This window comes from Diabrotica virgifera, chromosome 8 (assembly GCF_917563875.1).
Source record: "Diabrotica virgifera virgifera chromosome 8, PGI_DIABVI_V3a".
NCBI classification, from domain to species: Eukaryota; Metazoa; Arthropoda; class Insecta; order Coleoptera; family Chrysomelidae; genus Diabrotica; species Diabrotica virgifera.
In genome coordinates this window covers 167,652,645-167,674,782 of record NC_065450.1, presented here as the reverse complement: position 1 = coordinate 167,674,782, position 22,138 = coordinate 167,652,645, and the positions used below count along the sequence as shown (strand labels likewise).

Genomic DNA, 22,138 nt, shown 5'->3' with positions numbered 1-22,138 from the left:
AGAATCGGTTTTCGCTCAACTATGCTGGGTTTTTACGTTAGCGGGTCGAATGTATCTTCTCCGCATAATGCAAAAATTTACAGCTGTGGTGAGTAAAAGCCGATCGGTATATGGTAGCTACATTTTTACGTTTAATTGTGGTCATGAATATTTATTCAGAGGTATATGATTATTATTTTATAAAGAGGTTATTATTTTGCAAAAAGTCACTCTTTGCTTTAAAGAAATTTTTGGTCTACTTATTTTTGGGTTAAAAAATACCTGAAAAATTATTTCCTTTCGGGAAATTTTTTTTTGAAAGTCAGGTGTGAGTTAATTTTCCGAAATGCAAGTAAAATTTATATTTTAGAATATATGTTTGTTTAAATATTTAAATTAATAATAAAATTTTATTAATTCAAATAGTTAAAAAACAACAAAGAAAGCTCGGGTGTGGGTTAAGGAAATAACTGAAATATTATCTACACTTTTTATTTTATTAAGATTACCATATAGTTTTCGGACATATATCATATATCCCGAAAGAAAAATTTTCATTTTAGAATAATATGTGTGTTTACCTATTTAAACCAATAACACAATGTTATTAATTTAGATAGTTCCAACAAAGAAAAGTCAGGTGTGGGTTAAGAAAAGAACTGAAATATTATTTAAACTTTTTATTTTATTAAGATTACCTTGTTGTTTTTACATATCCCAAAATGAAAGTTAGACAATACAAACAATACAAATGCTTTTTAAACACTCCCGTTCCCGTACTAGTTTTGTTCACTATAGCCATTTTAAAACACGATGTTTTTTTATCACTTTTCGTAATCCAAGCCGACGGCGCATTTTGTTGTCACGTTTTGATGTTTACATCCACTTGTTAGACACCCCGTACACATATTCTTTTTCACTTGATTTTTTTCATTTTCGTATCCAAGCCGACGGCGCATTTTGTTGTCACGTTTTGATGTTTACATCCACTTGTTAGGCACCCCGTACACATATTCTTTTTCACTTATTTTTTTTTTCATTTTCGTATCCAAGCCGACGACGAATTTTTGTTGTCGCGTTTTGATGTTTACATCCACTTGTTAGGCACCCCGTACACATATTATTTTTCACTTATTTTTTTTTTTCATTTTCGTATCCAAGCCGACGACGAATTTTTGTTGTCGCGTTTTGATGTTTACATCCACTTGTCAGGCACCCCGTACACATATTCTTTTTCACTTATTTTTTTTTTCATTTTCGTATCCAAGCCGACGACGAACACTCCACAACTACGGTTTAAGCTGTTTTCTATGTCCACTAGTCCACATCAGGTGACATTTTTAAATGATTTATAATTTCACGACCTTTTACGACCGAAAACTTAGGTACGTGAAAACAAGAAGATGATATTAGTAAAACTACTTGGATAGTACCTACGGTTTTATAGCTTAATGGAATGGGTATGGAATTTTAAAATCCCTGCTTTGATCATGAGCAGGTGACCAGCCAATGAAATGTATGCAGCACCCCCACCTAGTGTGTTTTAAAGTACCAATCTTTACAAATGCATGTGATATCCAACTAAATCTTAAATCATGGTTGGGTACTTTTAATTTATGCAATTATAAAATACAATGTAGTGAAACACACGTATTTTTTAATTATTACTGTTCGCATGCATGAGGTTTTATTTTATTCCCCTTTGTCTTCGATTCTCACTATATGTCTGCATGTGTAACTACGTCGATTAAGAGGGAAATATTTCTTAATTTATTCACCCCATTCCATAGCGTTCATTCACAAGCAACAATTATAACATTCCGCTGCTTTTTGCATGTTACAAAAATCATGGTTAATAAAGAAGAGGCATTAGACTGTTACTGTCAGATCTTGAGATATGTACAAAGTCAAGAATATAAGACACACATTACTTTGCGTACAGGAGAAGATGAAGAGCGTTATGGTCACTGATTTTTGTTAATGTGAATTCCTTTGCTAATCATATATATATATATTGTTGGCGTTACCTAATTAGTATTCACCCTATTACCTAATTAATATTCACCCTAGCCATCGGTTGTTCACCTAATTAATATTCCTCATGTTTGGACATACAAATACACACTACTCATTGCGTTGACCAACTACTGCCGAAGGATACAACCCCTAAGCCGCTTTGTGCTTAGAGTTAGCCGGTGAGGTCGTCCGAATGTGTCCAATATTTAAACTTAGAAATGCCACAAGAAAACAGTTTCGGAACCTTACTAAAATTATTTATAACCTAATCGATTCTTTTGTGCATATTTAGCCCACTTTGATGTCTTAATGAACCATATCGATGGCCTAGAAGCAATACCTCGTAAGTACCAAAAATTCAAAAATCACGCTTTGGCGCCGCAGTACTGATTTAAACCTTTTCTACCAATCACCAAAAGTATAAAGGCGCAAAGCAATGAATATCGTACTTTTCATCATGTGCCAATACCTCGCCTAACTATTTTTGCGTGCAATACCTCGTATGTGTTTATTTTGCTATGGAGGTTAATGTCGATTATAACGTAAAAGTTTGTTTTGCAAGTTTATATTATAAAGTTTACCAGTCTGACGATTGGTAGACATGGTGTATGTCAGTATTGCGGCGCCAAAAGCGTGATTTTTGATACTTACGAGGTATTGCTTCTAGGCCATCGATATGTGAATTTCTCAAGCTCAGTCTTTTCTTCATCTTACATAATTGTTGCATTAAGTGAGTGTTTAAACGACCTGAAAAGGGTTTCTGTAAACTCCCCGTTTGGTTTGTTAAATAGTCTAATTTCTTTGATATGGCCTTGTGAGGTAACTTCTTAAAGGCGTACCGTGAGGTCAAATTTGGTAATTCTTTTACAGAACTGCCTCCATATTGTCCTTTTAACCTTCTTAATTTATTGTTTTACTTAGTTAAAGCCTTTAACAGATTAGATAACACACAATTTATTCTTAATTAAAAGAAAACATTTAATAAATTTTTTTCAGTACCAGCAGACTCAGGCAAGGTTCCCGGTGTGGGAGCACCCCCTGACACAGCCAAGGCTCCCGGTGTAGAAGCTGTAGGACTACCCCCTGTTAATGCAGGTTAGTAGGTATTGATAATATTAATATAAACAATAAATTCTAATTATTCTTATAATTTCTTTTTTTTTTTGTCATTAATGACCGCTCACATTAATGGTGCCAGAAAATCTATTATCATACAAAAGAACCAGTTGGTCGTAACTGCGGTTAACATGGTCCATTCTGAAGTTCCAATTCTCGATGACGCGTTCGAGCATTTCGATTGGCATTTAACCAATGACTCGAGTAATATTGAGCTCCAATGCCTCAATTGCAGCCGGCTTATTCATGTAGACTTTGTACTTTACGTAGCCCCAATCCAAATGAAGAAGTCTAGAGATGTGATATCACAGGATCTAGGCGGCGCGGCCTCTTCACTGGTCCGAAGCTTGAAATAAATTGTTCATCGAATCGTTCTCGCAGTAAAGCCATGCTTTCACGGGCTGTATGGCAAGTGGCGCCATCTTTTTAAAACCAAATGTCGTCGAGACTACGAGCTTTAATTTTAGTAACCAAATATTTCGATATCATAGCGCGATAACGGTCTCCATTCACAGAAACATTCTGACCGGCCTCTGTTCTAAACAGATATGGACCGACGATTCCACCGGGCCATAAACCACATCAAACAGTTGTTTTTTATGTAATGGCAACTCTTAAACCTCTTGGTTGCTCATTAGGGATGGGAAAAACCTACTGGTTATAACCTAAAACCGGTTTATTTACTTCACAATAACCGGTTTTACCGGTTGTTTTGTTGTCCAGGTTATAACCGGTTTTTTCTTATTAAAGTAATAACCGGTGAAAACCGGATAAGTATGAAAACATAATGAATTCAGAGAAAAAATATTTTTGGTTTAAATTCATCAATAATTCTTGATTTGCTTAATGTTTATATTCGTTAATGACTCTTACACTAACTGAAATATGTTTATGAAATGTGATAAGATGAATTGGCTATTTTGATGAACTTGAAAATAAGTAGATACGTCTTGTTGAATTGGAGAATCCTAGTAAAACTAGATATTAGTATCAATCAACTGTGCAGTTATAGTTGTATGATAATTTTTTATAGATGCTATATGCACGATGCTATTAAACGAGAATGAACTATTTTTACGTAAGGAATCCAAATCTGTTATAAAAAATGGGGGCTCCTATTTAAGATTTTAAAGTAACCCCCCACCATACCTCTATGGGGAGGGTGTTTGGTGCCATTCGATAGATTTTTCAAACATATTGAATAAGTGTATTTTTCAGTTTTTCGATCTGATTTCGCGAAATATCGCGAGGTTCGTATTTAAAATTTTAAATTTACCCCCACCCCTCTCCGTGGAAGTCGTGTTTGGTATCATTCGATAGATTTTTGAAAAATATTGAGCACGTATTTTTTGGTTTTTCGATTTGTCATTCATTTCGCGAAATATTCGTTTTTTTCTTGTGAAACTTTGGGACTCATCCATTTCCTTACGCCCCTCTCAAATCGTTAGATTTTTGAAATATACACTGTTTTGCATATACTTAACTTACCTTATCTTAATCTGTCGTTGATTTTCGAGAATTTGTAAGGATAGATTATTTTTTTCTCCCCCCCCCCCCACCTTAACGAACTCCCCTGCATTAAGAGCCAACATATGGTAGAGGTACATTTTCCGGGTACAAGGTTTCTCCCCATGTAATAATTTGACACGCTCGAGTAACTGCAAAATTCCCCGCTTGGGCTCCCCTACCATTATATTGAAAATGGACATGTGGAGTATCACAAACTAAAGTGCAATGTAAATGTAATATTGTAACCTATTGAGAATATGGATTAGGGATGGCGGTTTTTGACAAAACACCGGTTTTTTTGCTTACGGTTTAACCTGGCGGTTATAACCGGCCAAATAAACCGGTTTTTGGAAAAACCGGTTTTCGGTTTTTGTTTAATCCAATAGGTTAGAAAGTTACATTTACAATACACTTTAGTTTGCGATACTTCATTCGACTCGATATCAATATGATCAAAATTAATACTATCGAAAGAACATGTATTACTTTTAACACGTTTGTATATTTGTAGAATAGGTACATACATTTTAACTCATTTAATACTTCCTGTATGAGTGTATCGTTTTGAAAACGTAGCGAAATTCTTGGAGATTCGTATTCGTAATCAGTAATTCGATATTCATAGTCAGAGCATTATTTTTGGTAATCACAAAAAGCCATTCACCCACTTTCAATGTCAAGAGTTAAGTGTGAAAAATAGATGATGTTTGCGTCTAATTCAACCAGATCACTTCTTATGTAAATATTATGATTACAAATACCTTTTCAAGGAAATATTATAATAAAACTTAATAATTTTTTCTGGCTGATGTGAGATTGCACTTTCAGTTTGCATCTGTATTTTATATAATAAAATAAAATTGGAATTATGGTTTTGTTTGTAATAATTACTTGAGAATAATAATTATGATTGGGATCCAAAATAATACCTAACCTAATCCTAATCACCGTAAAAACCTAATAACCGGTTTTTACTTTAAAAAGAAAAAACGGTTATAACCGGGACAAAAAAACAACCGGTAAAACCGGTTATTGCGAAGTAAAAAAACCGGTAGGTTTTTCCCATCCCTAATATGGATCCAAAAATCGAAAACCGGTTTTTGGAATAACCGGTTTTTTGACCGGTTATAACCGTCAGGTCGGAAGGCCGATTATGTGAGCCATAAATTGCTCTAAGCGAACGAAACACATTCCTCGTAAAGACGCCCATTTTCGTAATACAGCTGAATAATTTCCAGATGCTGTGCCGGGTTAAATATTTCCATGATGAAATGTCAAAAAGTCCTGAACACGTAACATCAGGTTACTCGATTCATTCTCTATCTCCTATCAAATGCTCACCAAAAAAATTACCACTAAGTGAATCACCTATTTATATATTATTATTATGTATTTGCATAATTTCTCAAATTTTCATAATATTTAAAAATGTTTTTTTAATTATTAAATTTTTTTAGACGACCAAGCTGCATTACACCCCCCAATTAATGATGGAGTCAAGTCGCAAAATGATAATGCTCTGTCGCAAAATGATAATGCTCTGTCGCAAAATGATAATGCTCTGTCGCAAAATGTTATTGGTTCCGAACATGTTGAGGAAAAGCCAAAGGTGGAAGTGAAAAATAACAAAGAAATTTTGACTAAATCTTCTACATCTACAACAGTTGTTAAAGTGTCTCAGCCAGAACAAGCTCCACCCCCAGTCGTTGACAATGTTGCTCCAGCCCAACAAAATCCAGATGATGACGATGAGGATGAAGGAGATCATGGTGATGATGGACATCTTGAAGGGATTGACAATGATTATGGCCCTGGTTTGTAGTATTTCAAGTGTATATCAATAATATTTTTTATTGTGCTTATAGCCTTCTTCTTCTTCTTCCTGCTTCCTTAATAGGCTCGCGCCTGTTTCATCTTTGGATGCCTCCACATCAGATATCCAGGTTGTCACTCCATCTTTTCCTTGGCTTTCCTACACTCCTTCGACCGTTTGGTGATCTGTCTCGTGATATCTTTACCAGTCTTCCTTCTCCCATTTTGCTTTTATGGCTATACCATTCTTTTTTTCTTTTCAGTGTCCAGGTATTTATATTCTCTATATTACAGCTTTGCCTGAGGTCTGTGCTACGTTGTCTTTCCCATAATGATTTTCCTGTGCTATCTCGAACTATTTTCATTTCACACGTTTTCATCAGTCATTTTGTCCTTGTGGTGTTAGGTCTTGTTTACGCAGTGTAAATTGGCCTTACTACTGTCCTATAGATCTTGGCCTTTGTTTCTGTTCGTAGATGTGTGTTGCGCCAGATAGTGTGTTTAAGACATCCTGCTATTCTGTTGGCTTTGTTTATTTGTTGGGCTACTTCCGCTTCTGTATCTCCATAACTGTGCATTAGCGTTCTCAGGTAGCTGATACTTCTTTCTTGCCGGATTATTTTGCTGTCCACTCCCAGCTCGCACCTTATTGGATCTTTAGAGATTACCATACTTTGTGTTTTATTTGGTGATATTATCATGTTGAATTGAACTTTCTTGCTGTTATATTAAATTGATATAAAAGTCTCTGAAGGTCATCTTCACTCTTTGCAATAAGTATGGCATCATCTACATAGCATATTATAGAGATAATTTCCTCACCCATTCTGTACCCTATACTCAGGTTTTTGCCTTTATGAATAATTTCATCCATGATGAGGTTAGCAGCAACGGCCTCAATGAGTCTCCTTGACGGCCACTTTCCACATGTATCGGCTGTGCTAGTTTGTTATTAATTCTGGCGTGTATGTTATTCCTGCTGTATGTTTTCGATAGTCCTGATAATATCTGACGGTATGTTTCATTTATATAACAGGTGAATTACGTCATTCGGCTCTACACGGTCGAATGCCTTTTGTAGATCTATGAAGCAACAGTAAGCCGGAACGTTGTATTCTAGTGATTTTTCCATGACTTGCCTGACGACAAAAACTGCATCGTTACAGGATCGTCCGGATCTAAAGCATTGTTGTTCATCTGCTAGATCTATTTCGTTGGTGATTTTGGTGGTTATGACTTTTGTGGTCCATTTCAGAGCAGTACTAAGCAGGCTTATTCCTCTGTAGTTTTCGGGTACCGTTTTATCACCCTTTGTAAACATTAAGACCGTTGTGCTAGTGCGCCAGCTATTAGGTATTGTGTGTCCCGAAATAATTTTTTTTTCTTATAGGCAATCTTCTTAAAGTTCCTTCTCCTGTCGGAAGTTGGAAATCGTTAGGACGATTCTAACTTTATTTCCAGCATTTAATTCTGAATAATTGACTGAAACTCATATTAAACCACTCTCTTAAAAGTACCCCGCACAAACCTTATGGAAATTAGGTCCCAGTGGATTTAGTTCATACTTTGCGAAAATACTCTTTGAAGCATCCTGATAAAAAGTTCTTATGGGCACATCTCGATCGTATGGAGGATTTTCAAAATATAGAGGCACAAATTCGGAAAATTATAAGATTTACCGGGTATTCCAATTCCCTGAGTTATTGGTTATCTGGAAACATTTAGAAGTTTGGATTAAATAAGAGTACTAGTAGTCTAGGATTTTTTCCTGGCTATCCAATGGCGACCTTTACTTTGGACCTTGACCTTCAACGGACGTCATCTTCTAGAGTTTCGAGGGTTCTCAGCATTAAATTTATATAAACAGATTACTTATGGGTTTTTGGGATCACTAAACACGAATATGCCATCAGAATTGACCTCCGAAGGATGTGGTGGCCAGGGCCACTGCAAGGGACGTCATCTTCTAGAGTTTCGATGGTTTTCGGCATTTAATTTATGCAAATGAATTACTGAAGGATTTTTTTGAGGTCGCTAAACACGAATAAGCCACCAGAACCTACTCCCGGAGCACCTGGTTTCCAAGGTCAATGGAAGGGGCTCCTGGAGTTTCTAGGGTCTCCGGTACTACATTGATGCAAACGGATTACTCATAGGTTTTTGAAGTTGCTGAACACGACTACCCCATCAGAACTGACATCGGAGTATCTGGTGCCTAAGGCAGGTTATCTTCTGGAGTTTCGGAGGAATCAATTGGATTATTCTTAGGTTTTTGGGGTTGCTAAACATGTTCCTACTGCACAATGTGATCACGTATTCGTGTTCAGCAATCCCAAGAACCTATAACTAATCCGTTTGCATTAATGTAGTACTGAAAACCCTCGAAACTCCAGGAGCCCCTTTCATTGACCTTGGAAACCAGGTACTCCGGGCACCGAACAACCCGAAGGTGCACTTCAATAAATTTCATTGTTTAGCTGTCAGACAGATTCTGTGACCTTGCGCCATTTTATCGGTCCAAGTGGTCAGATCCGGCGTTGCTTAAATATATGTTGCAGCACCGGTCTTGATTTTTCAAATAAGTGTAGCAAATAAAATTTATTTATTTTAAACTTATTTAACATATAATTTTAATTAAAAAATCTATTTTTAATTGTGCTCTCTGATACCAGTACAAGTTTTCAATGCATCGTATATCTTTTTGGTCTTTTTGTCAGCGTTAAATAATTAAGATATTATGCTGGATAATTTGTTAATAAATTATTTATTAGTTTATAATATGTTGTTTCATTAAATTTAAAACAGTTAAATGGAAAAATTGCAATACCAAAAATGCCCATACGAATAATTATTGTGTATTTTTAACACATTGACGGACACCAGCTAACTTTTTTTCGACCAAACCAACGCACTTGATTATCTATTGAATGTTTTGAACTCAATTTTTTAGAAATGACTAAACTGCTTAAAATTAACTGACTTTACTAAAAAAAAAAAAAACTATGAAAGTAGGAGCCGTCACCGTCCCACCCGCCAAATATATTATGTCTAATGGGACACAACGGCTGCAACCGTTCAATGTAACTTTATGTCAAATTGTTTTATTAGGTATTTAGAACATTAGAGAAAGTCATTTTTGAACAAAACAAATTAGTTTTTTTCTATATGATATCTTTAGTAGCATGGTTCAGGGCAAAGAGGTGGAGTGTCCTGGCATGCCTCACATCTCCACTGACTTTCTGCCCTCGTAATTCTTGTCTCTGGAACACTGTTTACAGCGTAGGTAATAGAACTTTCTATGATGGTTATCTGGTCTTGGTATTAGTTCTTGGAAGTGTTGAGATACTGTACCAGTAGCATAATGAGGTTCTGAATTGTCACTACGTTGATAAATTGGCTTGAAATGGACACAGAAACAACCATCCTTAAAATTGTTATCGAGACCTAATAGCGATCTAATAAGAGCTTCTCTGTATTCTATGTATTTTATCTCTTTTTCTGTAATTTTTTTGTACAAAAAATAGGAGTTCCAAGCTCTACAATAACAAAGTATGTAGTACGTTTTCAACAATATTTTATGTATACATATAGGTAAAGTTTTGTTCTGCAGCTATATTTCCTTGTGGCATTTTTATAATCAACTATTTTCAATGATTGAATATGAATAATATGAATAATTTTGTATTTTGACAACGACACCCGACTTTGTCGTCGAAACGTTAATAAAATCATTTTTTTGATAAAATTGTGGCTTATTTCCCATTAAAAATAGTTGATTAGGTAAAGTTTCATAGTTAACACCCAATTTTCTAGTACCTAACCATTTAAGTACATTCAAGTACATACACATTTATAGAAACATTGTGAATTTAAAAATGCTTACCTTGATTCGTCTTTTGGAAAACGGACAAAAATTTGAATGCAATTTGATACCGTGTTTTTACAGTTGATCGCTGCACATATTGAATTCGAACTGCCTTTCTTTTTGTCCATATCCATAATTATTATTGCACAATGCACAAAAACAAAATCACCGAACAGAACAACACAAAATCAAAGTAACCCCGAAACAAGCGTGATCTGACAACAACAATCACAAATTGATCGTGTCAGCAGCGGACCTGTGGACCGAAAAAATGGCCGCCGGCCGTGCGCAAACCAGATGCGCGAACTCTTCCCGTCGAGTCGACTGTGCCTTCGGGTTGCTCGGTGCTCCGGGAGTCGGTTCCGATGGCATATTCGTGTTTAGCGACCTCAAAAAACCCTCCAGTAATTCATTTGCATTAATTAAATGCCTAAAACCATTGAAACTCTAGAAGATGACGTCCCTTGCAGTGGCCCTGGCCACCACGTGATCCGGAGGTCAATTCTAATGGCATATTTGTGCTTAGCGATCCCAAAAACCCATGAGTAATCTGTTTATATCAATTTAATGCCGAAAACCATCCAAACTCTAGAAGATGACGTCCCTTGCAGTGTCACTGACCACCTCGTCCTCCGGAGGTCAATTCTGATGGCATATTCGTGTTTAGCGATCCCAAAAACCCATGAGTAATCTGTTTATACCAATTTAATGCTGAAAACTTTCAAAACTCTAGAAGATGACGTCCGTTGAAGGTCAAGGTCAAAGTAAAGGTCGCCATTGGATAGCCAGGAAAAAATCCTAGACTACCAGTACTTTTCTTTGATCCAAACTTCAACATGTTGCCAGATAACCAGTAACTCAGGGAATTGAAACACCCAGTAAATCTTATAATTTTCCGAGTTTGTGCCTCTATATCTTGAAAATGCTCCATACGATCGAGTTGTGCGCATGAGAACTTTTGATGACAATGCTTTAAAGAGTATTTTCCCAAACTGTGAACTCCTAATTTCCATAAGGTTTGTGCGGGGTACTTTTCAACCTTTGTCTCTTGACACGTGATCATATGCGGTAAAAATTCAAATTTTGTGTAGTAAATGTGCAAAATGTGTAAAAAGCTGATCAAAAGATCGAATTTTTACCGCCGAGTTTATAGAAATTTTATTTTAAAAATTTATTTCGCACGTAACTGACATTCAAAATCGCCGGTCGCTTCAAGCGTTATTTCTGAGAGAAGGGTTAATTCTACACAAGTGCTAATAAACATTTTTGTTCAGAAGTACTCTCTATGAGGGGAGTTTTAGGGGGAAGCCCAGGAGCTAGAAGTAACAAACTTTTTTGCATCTTTTTTGCTGCAACAATGATACTTTTGAGGTTATGCTCTGACGTTTGACATGAACGTATCGTTATTTATCATGAAAACCGTTGTATTTCGAGAAGTGTTCTTAGGTATTTTTCGTTAATGTTTAAAAAAGGGACCAACTGACTAGTCAGTTGTCAGTCAACTATTCCTCTTCAGCCATGATGGTTGAGTGAAAAGACCACGCCATGCACAAAGCTCTAATGTATTTGTAGCGTTTGTGCGGCAGTTTTTTCATGTTTTTTTCTGTTTGGGAGTTGCATGAGAGACAACTGGAGCATACACGACTATAATATACAGTAAGCGCTACGCTACTGGATACATGGATAGGTACCAAATTGCTATGCTTATGGGCTAATCCGGTCCCGTTCTCAGATGTGACTTTTATCCCTGTCATGTTACTGTCAAGAACTATTCAAAATAATTGTTTTTCCATGCAAAAAATACTTTAATTAATAGTATTGTTACTCTGCTTTAAAATAACTTTATTCAAACACCAAGAATATTACAATATTTTACTTCAAAACTTTTACAACTTTAATAAAATGACAAATTTAAACGTCAAATACATTTGAAGGGCCACGGGAAAGAACGATCAGAGTCACATTTTGCTCATTCTGTGTAAATCCAGTTTGAAAGTTTTAGTTTGTATATTTTGGTACAGGAAAATTAAATTCAACATTTTTAATTATAACGTACGGTGACTGTTATTGTACAAACGAAACCATGGTTAGATTCTTTCCACGAAAAGCTAAAATATGGTGCCAATATTTAAATTTTGACCAAAAATGGACTCTGATCGTTCTTTCCCGTGGCCCTTCATTTGATCTATTATTTGTCAACTTTCGATGTTAATATTCAGTTTCTATATATATTTTCTGACGCTCTAAACGTCACTAGACATAAAAATAAACATTGCAGTAAGTGAAGGGACAAACTGTAATAATTCAATGCTCCTATGTATCTAGTACGGTGGCGGTTACTGTATATTGTAAGGCAGTTAGAATTCTAATGTTTATAGTATTTTTACTACAAAAGCGATATTACGTAGGTCAAAATTTTTGACGTAAGAGAACTGTCAAAACACTGTTTATAATAAACATGGCAATAATGAAAAGTCACATTCTAATGTTTTGACAGTTCTCTTACATCAAAAATTTTGACCTACGTAATATCGCTTTTGTAGTAAGAATACTATAATAAGATTCTCACGCATACGACCCTATTTTTTTTAGTTCCTTGATTCAGTTAAGTGTGTACAAAATTGATCAGTTTTTCAACTACTTTATAAATTAATTTACTATATCCTATGTATATACAGGGTGTCCAGAAACTCTACCGACAAACGAAGACAGGAGATTCCTCAGATAATTTTAAGACAATTTAACCCGATTCATCTAGTCCGAAAATGATTCATAAAGGAGTTAGAACTATTTGAAGATGGCGTCTGGTAATTAGTTTTTCTTAAATATCTCCAGAACGTTTCTATTTGGAAAAACGAAACTTGGTACACATAATTATCTTCCAGAGTTAAATCGGTTCCATCCATTGCAAATTTCTAGTACCGGTCATAGGCATCCGTTTTGGGTAGGGCTACAGTTATATTATCGCATAATTTTTTTGTTTTTAATTTCTAAGCATTCTTGAGTCTGGATTATTAAAATGTAAGGTATTATAGTACCAAAAGATACTTTTACTTTAAGTGGATAGGATACACCATTTTCTAGAAAAATCGATTTGAAAATTTTTCGTTTTTTGAATATAAAAAAAAATAAAAAAAAACTATTTAGAAAAACGAAAACTGGTACGTTTATTTATATTCCAGAGATGAATCGATTTCATTAATGGCGAATTTCTAGTACCGGTCATATGCGTCCGTTTTGGGTAGGTCAAAGGTTATTTTATCGCATTATTTTTGTCTTTAATTTTGAAGCATTTTTGACACTAGATTATTAAATGATGAGGTATTCTAGTACTAAAAGGTACTCTTGTTTTAAGTTGGTAAAATACACCATTTTTTTTTAAATTTTTTTCAATTTATTTTCAAATTCAGGAAACGAAAAATTTTCAAATCGATTTTTCTAGAAAACGGTGTGTCCTACCGACTTAAAACAAGAGTACCTTTTAGTACTAGAATACATCACAATTTAATAATCCAGTATAAAAAATGCTTAAAACTTAAAGACAAAAAAAGTTATAAAATAACCGTTGTCCCACCCAAAAAGGACACCTATGACTGGTACTAGAAATTCACAATGGATGAAATCGATTTTTCTCTAGAAGATAAATGTTTGTACACATTTTCGTTTTTCTAACTAGAAGCGTTCTGGAGGTATTTAAGAAAACTTAATTACAGGACGCCATCATCAAGCTTCCTTAGGAAACATTTTTGGACTAGATGAATTTGGTTAAATTGTCTTAAAATTATCTGAGGAATCTCCTGTCTTCGTTTGTCGGTAGAGTTTCTGGACACCCTGTATACAGTTGAGTCCGGGAATCTTTACCCGTGCGTCATCATTTAAAGCATACGAAATAAGTTGATGATAAGTCGAAAATTGAAATTTACTAAACGCAACAGCAAGTGACAGTAAGTGACTTGCTGTTGCGTTTAGTAAATTTCAATTTCCGACTACCATCGACTTATTTCGTATGCTTTAAACGATGACGCACGGGTAAAGATTCGCGGACTCAACTGTAATTAAATTATGTTTTAAATTGTGTTAAATTTTATTTTAGATCCTGCTGGTCCTGCCAGACCAGAAAGTGTTAGGGCAGGTAAGTTCAAATTTATTGTGACAGCATTATTATCTAACTAAGAGGATCTAGGACGTTTCATCGCCGCCGTTTCGATGCCGCCAGTTCGATGCCGATGCCGGCCGATTCATCGCTAGTCAATTAGTCGCTATCTGATATATTTCCGAATTTTCGACAGTTACAATTATTAGTTATTTTTAGTATTAATTAGGAATTCTAGGAAATGCGAGATATGACGGCGATGAAATGGACTGGCGATGAACCGGCGGCATCGAAACGGCCGGCGATGAACCGGCGGCATCGAAACGTCCCATTCCGAACTAAGATTTGCTAATTCTTCTTCTTCCTCTTTATAATCCCATTGGCGAATTGATATCTCTATGGAAGGTTGTCACTCTATCTTTTGCGCGGTCGGCCGATACTTTTCTACCGATTGCTGATTTATCTTTTGCTATTTTGACCATACGTGTCTCCCCCATTCTGCTTAAGTGGTTATTCCATTCTTTTTTTCTATTTAGTGTCAATTTTTTTTATTCACTGTACGTTACACTGTCTTCTAATGTTTTCGATCTCTCAATGTATCTCCTGTAATTCCTCTCAATGCCGTTTCCAGTAGTCTTTGTGATGTGGCTGTATCAGGTCTTGCATGTCATTATTGGTATTACACTGGCTTTATAAATTCTAAATAGACACAATTTGCATTCAAAGAGGTGTCAGACAGGGTTGTGTGTTATCCCCAACTTTGTTTAACGTATACTCAGAAATCATTTTTAATGAAGCCTTGGAAGGACAATGTGGAGTTCGAATCGGGGGAAAAACTATTAACAACATCAGATATGCAGACGACACCGCGATCATGGCTGAAAATATCGAAGATCTTCAATTCCTTATAGATCGAGTCACTAGAGAATGCTCCAATAACGGACTTACAAGTAAGAATCAAGTTCTTAAAATGTTATGTGTATCCTGTATTACTATATGGATGTGAAACCTGGATCATGAAGGTTAACATGATGAACAAATTAGAAGCCTTTGAGATGTGGTCGTATCGTAGAATGCTCAGAATATCTTGGGTTCAACGCATTTCAAACAGAGAAGTCTTAAACAGAGTAGGTCAAGGCGAAGGTGATTTAACCAAGATGATAAAAAAAAAGAAAACTTGAATATCTGGGGCATATAATGAGAGGTAGCAGATACAGGATGCTGCAGTTAATACTCAATGGAAAGATCGACGGAAAAAGAGGAATTGGTCGGAAGAAATATTCATGGCTCCGAAACCTTCGTCAATGGACTGGCTTATCAGCAGATCAATTGTTACATGCCGCACAAGATCGAGAACTATATCGGCAAATTGTTATGGAAGCTACCCACGCCTAAAAATTTGGGCACGGTACTTAAAGAAGAAGATAAATTCTTGACTTCATCTCAGTGTTAATATGTCGGTTTCATCATATTATAGTGTTATTAAGATATCCTGCCAGTCTATTTGCTTTTTCTACTTGATTTCTCACTTCTTTGTCCAAGTCTTCGTAGCTTAATAATGTAATTCCAAGGTATTTTACATCCATTACTTGTTCAATACTGATACCATCAATTTCTATTTTAAATCTGATTGGTTCTTGACTTCTTGCTATTGTTTTAATTTTCTAAGATGAAATTGTCATATCGAATTATTTTTCATATCTGCTTAATCGATTATTTTTACTTTTTTATTTCCCATTCTGTATCTTCTTCCTTTGTTTACGCTTTTGATGATTTCATCCATGATTAAATTAAAAAGCATAGGACTCAATGAGTCTACCTGTCTTATTCTGCTACTTATGGCCACCGGCGCCCATACAAAAATTTTCAGGGGGGGGGGGCAGAAGTGAAGAGGTTGCACATGATATTCTGTATACTTTGGATAACCATATATAGTTTACAGCACCCGAAAAGCTAGGGGGGGCACGCCCCCCCTGCCCATGGATATGGGCGCCCATGCTTATGGCTATAGGTTCTGTAAGTTGTCCATCTATTCTGTAAGTTGTCCAACTTCTCTATTATATGGAAGATAAATTACGTCTTTGAGTCCCACTCTGTTAAATGCTTTCTTTAAGTCAATCAGACATAGAAATGCTGGTCTATTATACTTACTGCATTGATTTCTCAGTAATCTGTTTTATGACGAATGTTGTATACACGATCTTCCTGTTTGATAATTTTATTATTATATTTTTAAGTTTCGCAAAGATATTTTCTGTTATTTTGTTTCAATGGATCAATGAAATTTGAGTATATTTGTTGTAGAACCCAAGGCTGTTGAAAGAAAACCTGATACTACTGTACAGGAAATTAGCCCTGTCAGCGATGACAACCTAGATGTAGTAGACGGGGAATCACCGTTCTTTTCCTATTTCATGGTCATATGCGTAGTGTTCGTGTTGGGTTATGTAGCCTACCACAACAGAATTAAGGTAAGAATTTTAGTAACACAAAAGATTTTAATATTCTGTTTTGTGAAATTTCTTTAGAACGATTAGGTTATTAGCCGACAATGTTTTTACTTCTTAATTCTCAGTATGATTCAGTGAATTTGTACTCTACGAGCCCCCTAGTGGGAAAGTTTTGGGGTAGTTCTGATTTCTTTCATTTTATATGGATTTTGGGCTGCTGAATCCGAATCTGAGGTTTGCGGACAAAATTTCGTGACGGAACATTGAAAAAATCACGAAAAAAGCGAAAAATTCTTACTTTTCCCGCTTTTTTGTTTAAATCTCGAAAACTATTAACTTTTAGTAAATGGTGTGTTAACAAAAATTAAAGTACATAAAATTCTCTACAAATATCAGTATTTACTTTTTTTTTTCAGGTGAACCGTTCGGTCTAAAGTGCAAGTTGAAAATTGCTAATTTTCAACGGTCTCTGTAAAACCCACTTTTTACATTCCAAAACTTTATTTTTTATTAGAATGCTGTCATTTGATACATTTCTGCTAGTTTTCTGCACAAGTAATTAAAAAGAAAAAAAAGTCGAAATTGTACAAATTCAGTATCACAACAGGCCAGACAGGGGGCCACGTTCTGCAAACGGTTGAAGCTTGAATTTAAATTCTTCTGGCACATGTTTTACAATATTTTTACATTATTAGAAAGAATCACTGTTCTGTCTAAGTTGAACAAGATCTCCTCTAATTGATTCACCATTGTTGATGATAGGGCCATTGACTTAATCACTATTTTGGCCAGAGTTCTGTGAGCCAACATATGAGCTCGTACTGCCCTTGTGTAAGCGTGACCAGACATAATTTTTTCGGTTGATTTTGCCACATATATGGTATTGAAAAGTTCAGCCAATCCACCACCTTGCATAATGTAACCAATTGCCCCCATGAAGGACATCAATAGTGAAATCCATCGAGCCTTATAACAACATTTGACAGATCAGGATCATCGGGACGACTAACAAGGATGTCTCTTGCCTTGAGGTAGAGGGGTTGGTCAAATGTCACCAGACATGTAACTTGCTTCAAGGATTTAGTTTTCTCTACTCCATTTAACAATTCTGTAAATATTGTATCATAATCACTTGGAGGAACGTTGATAAATAGCTGGTAAACAATAAATGTTAGTTCATATGGCATGTTTCTTGTGACAGTTTCCATGAATCCATTCCATCCTAAGAGGCCGGGAATATCTCTACTTTTCCCATAGAGCCACAGAAGATCAGGCACAGATGGAGTCACAGTTTCAGTTGGTGTGAACGAACATTCCCTTCGTATCTATTATCTTGATTTCTGATTAACCTTGAGGTTTTGTCCTTTCAAAATGAATTAGTTGAACAGCTCCCTGACTTGCATAAATCTCAGGCGTGAGTTTCGTTTTTAACCGAGGAATGGATTGGTTAGGTGCTACTGCATGTTTTGGTGCAATACAAGAAATGCCACCCATGACGTGAAAAGTGTTGTATCCGTCGATTGTATGTACTTTAAAATCAGCGTTATCGTACACCTCCTGTGTAAAGCACGGCTGGTCAATTATCTGTGGATCGCCTGCGATTGCTGATTTTTTCAGACAAATAGCTTCTTTATAGGATGAACAAAACCCCAAAGAGGGAAACTATATCAACCAATTTTCTTGATCCGTACTTTTTGTAGAGCAACACGGTCAACCCTACAAGGACTGGTGAGACGAATGATCTGGGCCTTACCGCCGCTACAAGACTATGAGCAAGCGCGTTGCTTTTTTTCTTCCAGTTATCATACTCCCCAAGTTTTTTATGAAGTACAACTTTTTCCATAAATGTACGTAGTGTTTCAGGAATTAGTTATTCATTTCCTTCTAAAAACTTATCCGGTAGGGGGTATTCCTGTGTCTCATAAACCTGGCTCCGGACATCCTCAACAATAATGGCAGCAGCCGTCTGAACAATCCGTAGTCTTTCCTCTTTTTCATTTTTTAACGCTTGTTGGTACCAAGCGTCGTTCAAGATTTTGTAACCTGTGTCTTTGAAACAAACGACCGACTTCTTGTTTCGGGACATGGTAATAATTATATCGCTTCCGTATTTTTTGAGTAGATGAGCTTTGGCTGTCTTTTTGTCAGGACGATATTTACCCTTGATTTGGTCGATCAACTCATCGAGCAAAAATTGGCACTCCCCATCCCTATTCTCTAAATAATTGTAAACATCTTGCATTGCTCTTTCAAGATCATCGGCAAATGGACCCGATTTTTTAATCTTTTTTTGAGTGATTGGGCGATTGTACAGTTTTCTTAAGCATAAACTATGATACCGGCAATCAGAGGCTACTAAGTCTGAGACAGGCAAAAGGCGTTTGATTATGGCTTTGCCATACTGATCATCACGTTCTTTTGCTCGTTTTATAACAGTTTCTTTAAATTTTAAAACTCGAACCTGATACACCATATTGCGGTAGGATGTCTTTTTACTTTGCTGTTCTATAAACTCAAGTGTTATGACGAGACCACACATAAAACATTGAGTTTTGAAATTAAAAGGTGGTGCAGTAGAACGTCTTTGAACTTGCTCCCTATCCTCCTCAACTTTCTTCAAGTAAGCTTTAATCATTTTTACATCATTGTAATTTTTACGACCTCACGCTATTAACAGCTTAACTAATCTTACTCTGTCATTAAAAAAAATAAGAAATATTGGAAATAATTCTTATTTATTTATAAGTAGTAGAAATGTATTATGTATTTATAAGAATCTAGGAGAAATTTATCAAATGACAGCATTCTAATAAAAAATAAAGTGGGTTTTGCAGAGACCATTCAAAATTCGCAATTTTCAACTGGCACTTTAGACCGAGCGGTTCGTCTGAAAAAAAAGTAAATAGTGATATTTGTAGAGAATTTTAAGTATTTTAATTTATGTTAACAGATCATTTACTAAAAGTTAATAGTTTTCGAGATTTAAGCAAAAAAGCGAGAAAAAGCAGAAATTTTTCGCTTTTTTCGCGATTTTTTCAATGTTCCGTCACGAAATTTTGTCAGTAAACCTCATATTCGGATTCAGCAGCCCAAAATCCATATATAATGAAAGAAATCAGAACTACCCCAAAACTTTCCTAGTCAAAACACAATTTTATTGAATCAGTAAGGAATTAGATGTGGATGTTTATACAGTTTCCATTCAGTACACTTCTGATTTAAAGAAGAAGTGGAATTTAGCATTCAACTTCAGCGTATTCAAATAATAGAAAATATTCACGGCACAGAGAACAAAATCCCGAATAACATAAATTCGTATTTATGTTAATTTATAACTACAAAACGTTTTACAGCTTTTTCAATATACGCGTTCTTTTTCACTTTCTCTGCCGGCCAAAATAATCCCAGACAAGGCTCACTTGTTCCTGAGCTATGAACCAGAATACATCCAGTCTGATCCTTATACCTGGGTATTAGGACTCTACGATAGTATGAGAAAACAACAGTAAACATGAAAATCCCTAGATAGGGACTTTTTTCGCCTCATGACCACGTTTTCAGCATTTGGAACCGCTGTGCGACGTAGACTGCAACAAACATAAGTTTGGGAGTGTGACGTACTGTTTCGCGCAGGTGGCTGTCTCTACCAGTGGCGGAAGGAAAGGACACCGCACACATCTTATGGAAAATATAATGTCACTCAAATTCAATAAAATTTACATGAATACATGCGTCCTGAAATTTCAATAATTTGATACCATTTCGCGAACTCTGAATTTTGTTTAATTAGGACGTTAATTGTAATTAAAGTTTATCGAAATCGCATTTTGAGGTCCATAAAACTGGTCTAGTGGCTATTGAAAACAGTCTATTCACCACTAGCTTAAGCCGATTAGAGGCGGTACAACTAACCAAATTATACCTACTTTATTATCAATAATAATAATAATAATAGGAAAAGATAAGAGTAAGCCTCTGCCTTAATCACTCAGAAAGATTTATGGAGTAAGCGAATCACAAGATCTTTTTTCTCTCTTTGACACACGTACATTCCCATTTGATTTTAGATTTATTTTTATCAATTTACGCTCTTGTTAATCAAAATACAGAGTTGGCGCAATAATAACAAATGTTCGTAAATTCGGGACAAATATATTCATTTAAATTTTATTTAATTTGAGTGACATTATATTTTCCATATAAGATGTGTGCGGTGTCCAAAATAATTTTTATCTATTCTCATACTTTAATACATCAATTATGATTTCACTACCTGTATCATAATGAACCTCATTATGATACAGATTTTTAACCAATAGAATCGCGACATGACATTCGCGATAAAGGTGGCACGCGCATAGTGACCAATGTCGAGTCAAATACATACGCTTTGGCAGTTCTCACAATGTAAACAAACTGACTAATTTAAAAATTTGTCAGTTACAAAATTAATAAATTTGAATATTTTTTTGTTGTGAATGATCATAGATAAAATCATGTATACAACTTGCAATTAATTATCATTATGAAGCTCGCCGCTACGCGGCTCGTTTCTTCATACTCGCATCATAATAACCATCATTAAATGCTCGTTGCATAATATACTATTTTATACGACGTTTAATAATATGCTCATTATTCACTATTTTTCAATAGATAATAACACCCATTACTTTACCCGTGAGTAATAGTTCATTATTCACGGGCTGAGTTACTTACGGGTCATTACTCACGGGTTGAAGTTAGATTCAAGTGGTGCATGGCACTTTTAATATACTTATTATTAGCAAATAAAATTACTTAAACTTGTTTATTTAATAAAATAGTCATTGTAAATTATATCAACAATTAACTTCGAAAAATGTTTAAAGGATTGTTAACTAAGGATTGAAGTAAATGTTTAAAGGGTTAGTATAATTTTTACGTTTAAATTTCAGCCTTTGACATTTTAAGATTGACGTTATTAAAAGGTAAACATAAACAAAGGTACTAATTCCGTAAAAGGGTTTACGGATATGAAATTTATATCAATTAATTCTGTTTCACTTACTGTTGATTGTACAATAGATTTTTATTGGGAGCAAACATTCTTTTTCATGTAATTTCCTTAAATTATGTCTAATTTTTAAAAACCACCGCCCTATGGTATCGCCATTATATACCATGACACTAATGATAGCTGTTTCATAACTCAAGAAGGGTAATTCTAACTGTGTTGGCACCGCTTTATAAAATGTTTTCTTATGAAAAATAAAATCTATCGATTTTAAAAAAATTTAGTAGTTGATAATTATACTT

The 22,138-nt window shown here is 35.3% G+C and overlaps 1 protein-coding gene across 4 annotated transcripts in view; it reads left to right on the top strand.

Moving 5' to 3' along the window:
• LOC114331251 (trans-Golgi network integral membrane protein 2) overlaps positions 1–22,138 on the top strand; it is an 86,264-nt gene that overhangs the window by 51,917 nt on the left and 12,209 nt on the right. For all 4 annotated transcript variants that reach the window (XM_028280750.2, XM_028280749.2, XM_028280751.2 and 1 more), the window contains exons 3-6: positions 2,992–3,090; positions 6,078–6,434; positions 14,391–14,429; positions 16,695–16,861. In XM_028280750.2, coding sequence (XP_028136551.2) covers positions 2,992–3,090; positions 6,078–6,434; positions 14,391–14,429; positions 16,695–16,861 — 662 coding nt within the window. The remainder of the gene's footprint in view (positions 1–2,991; positions 3,091–6,077; positions 6,435–14,390; positions 14,430–16,694; positions 16,862–22,138) is intronic.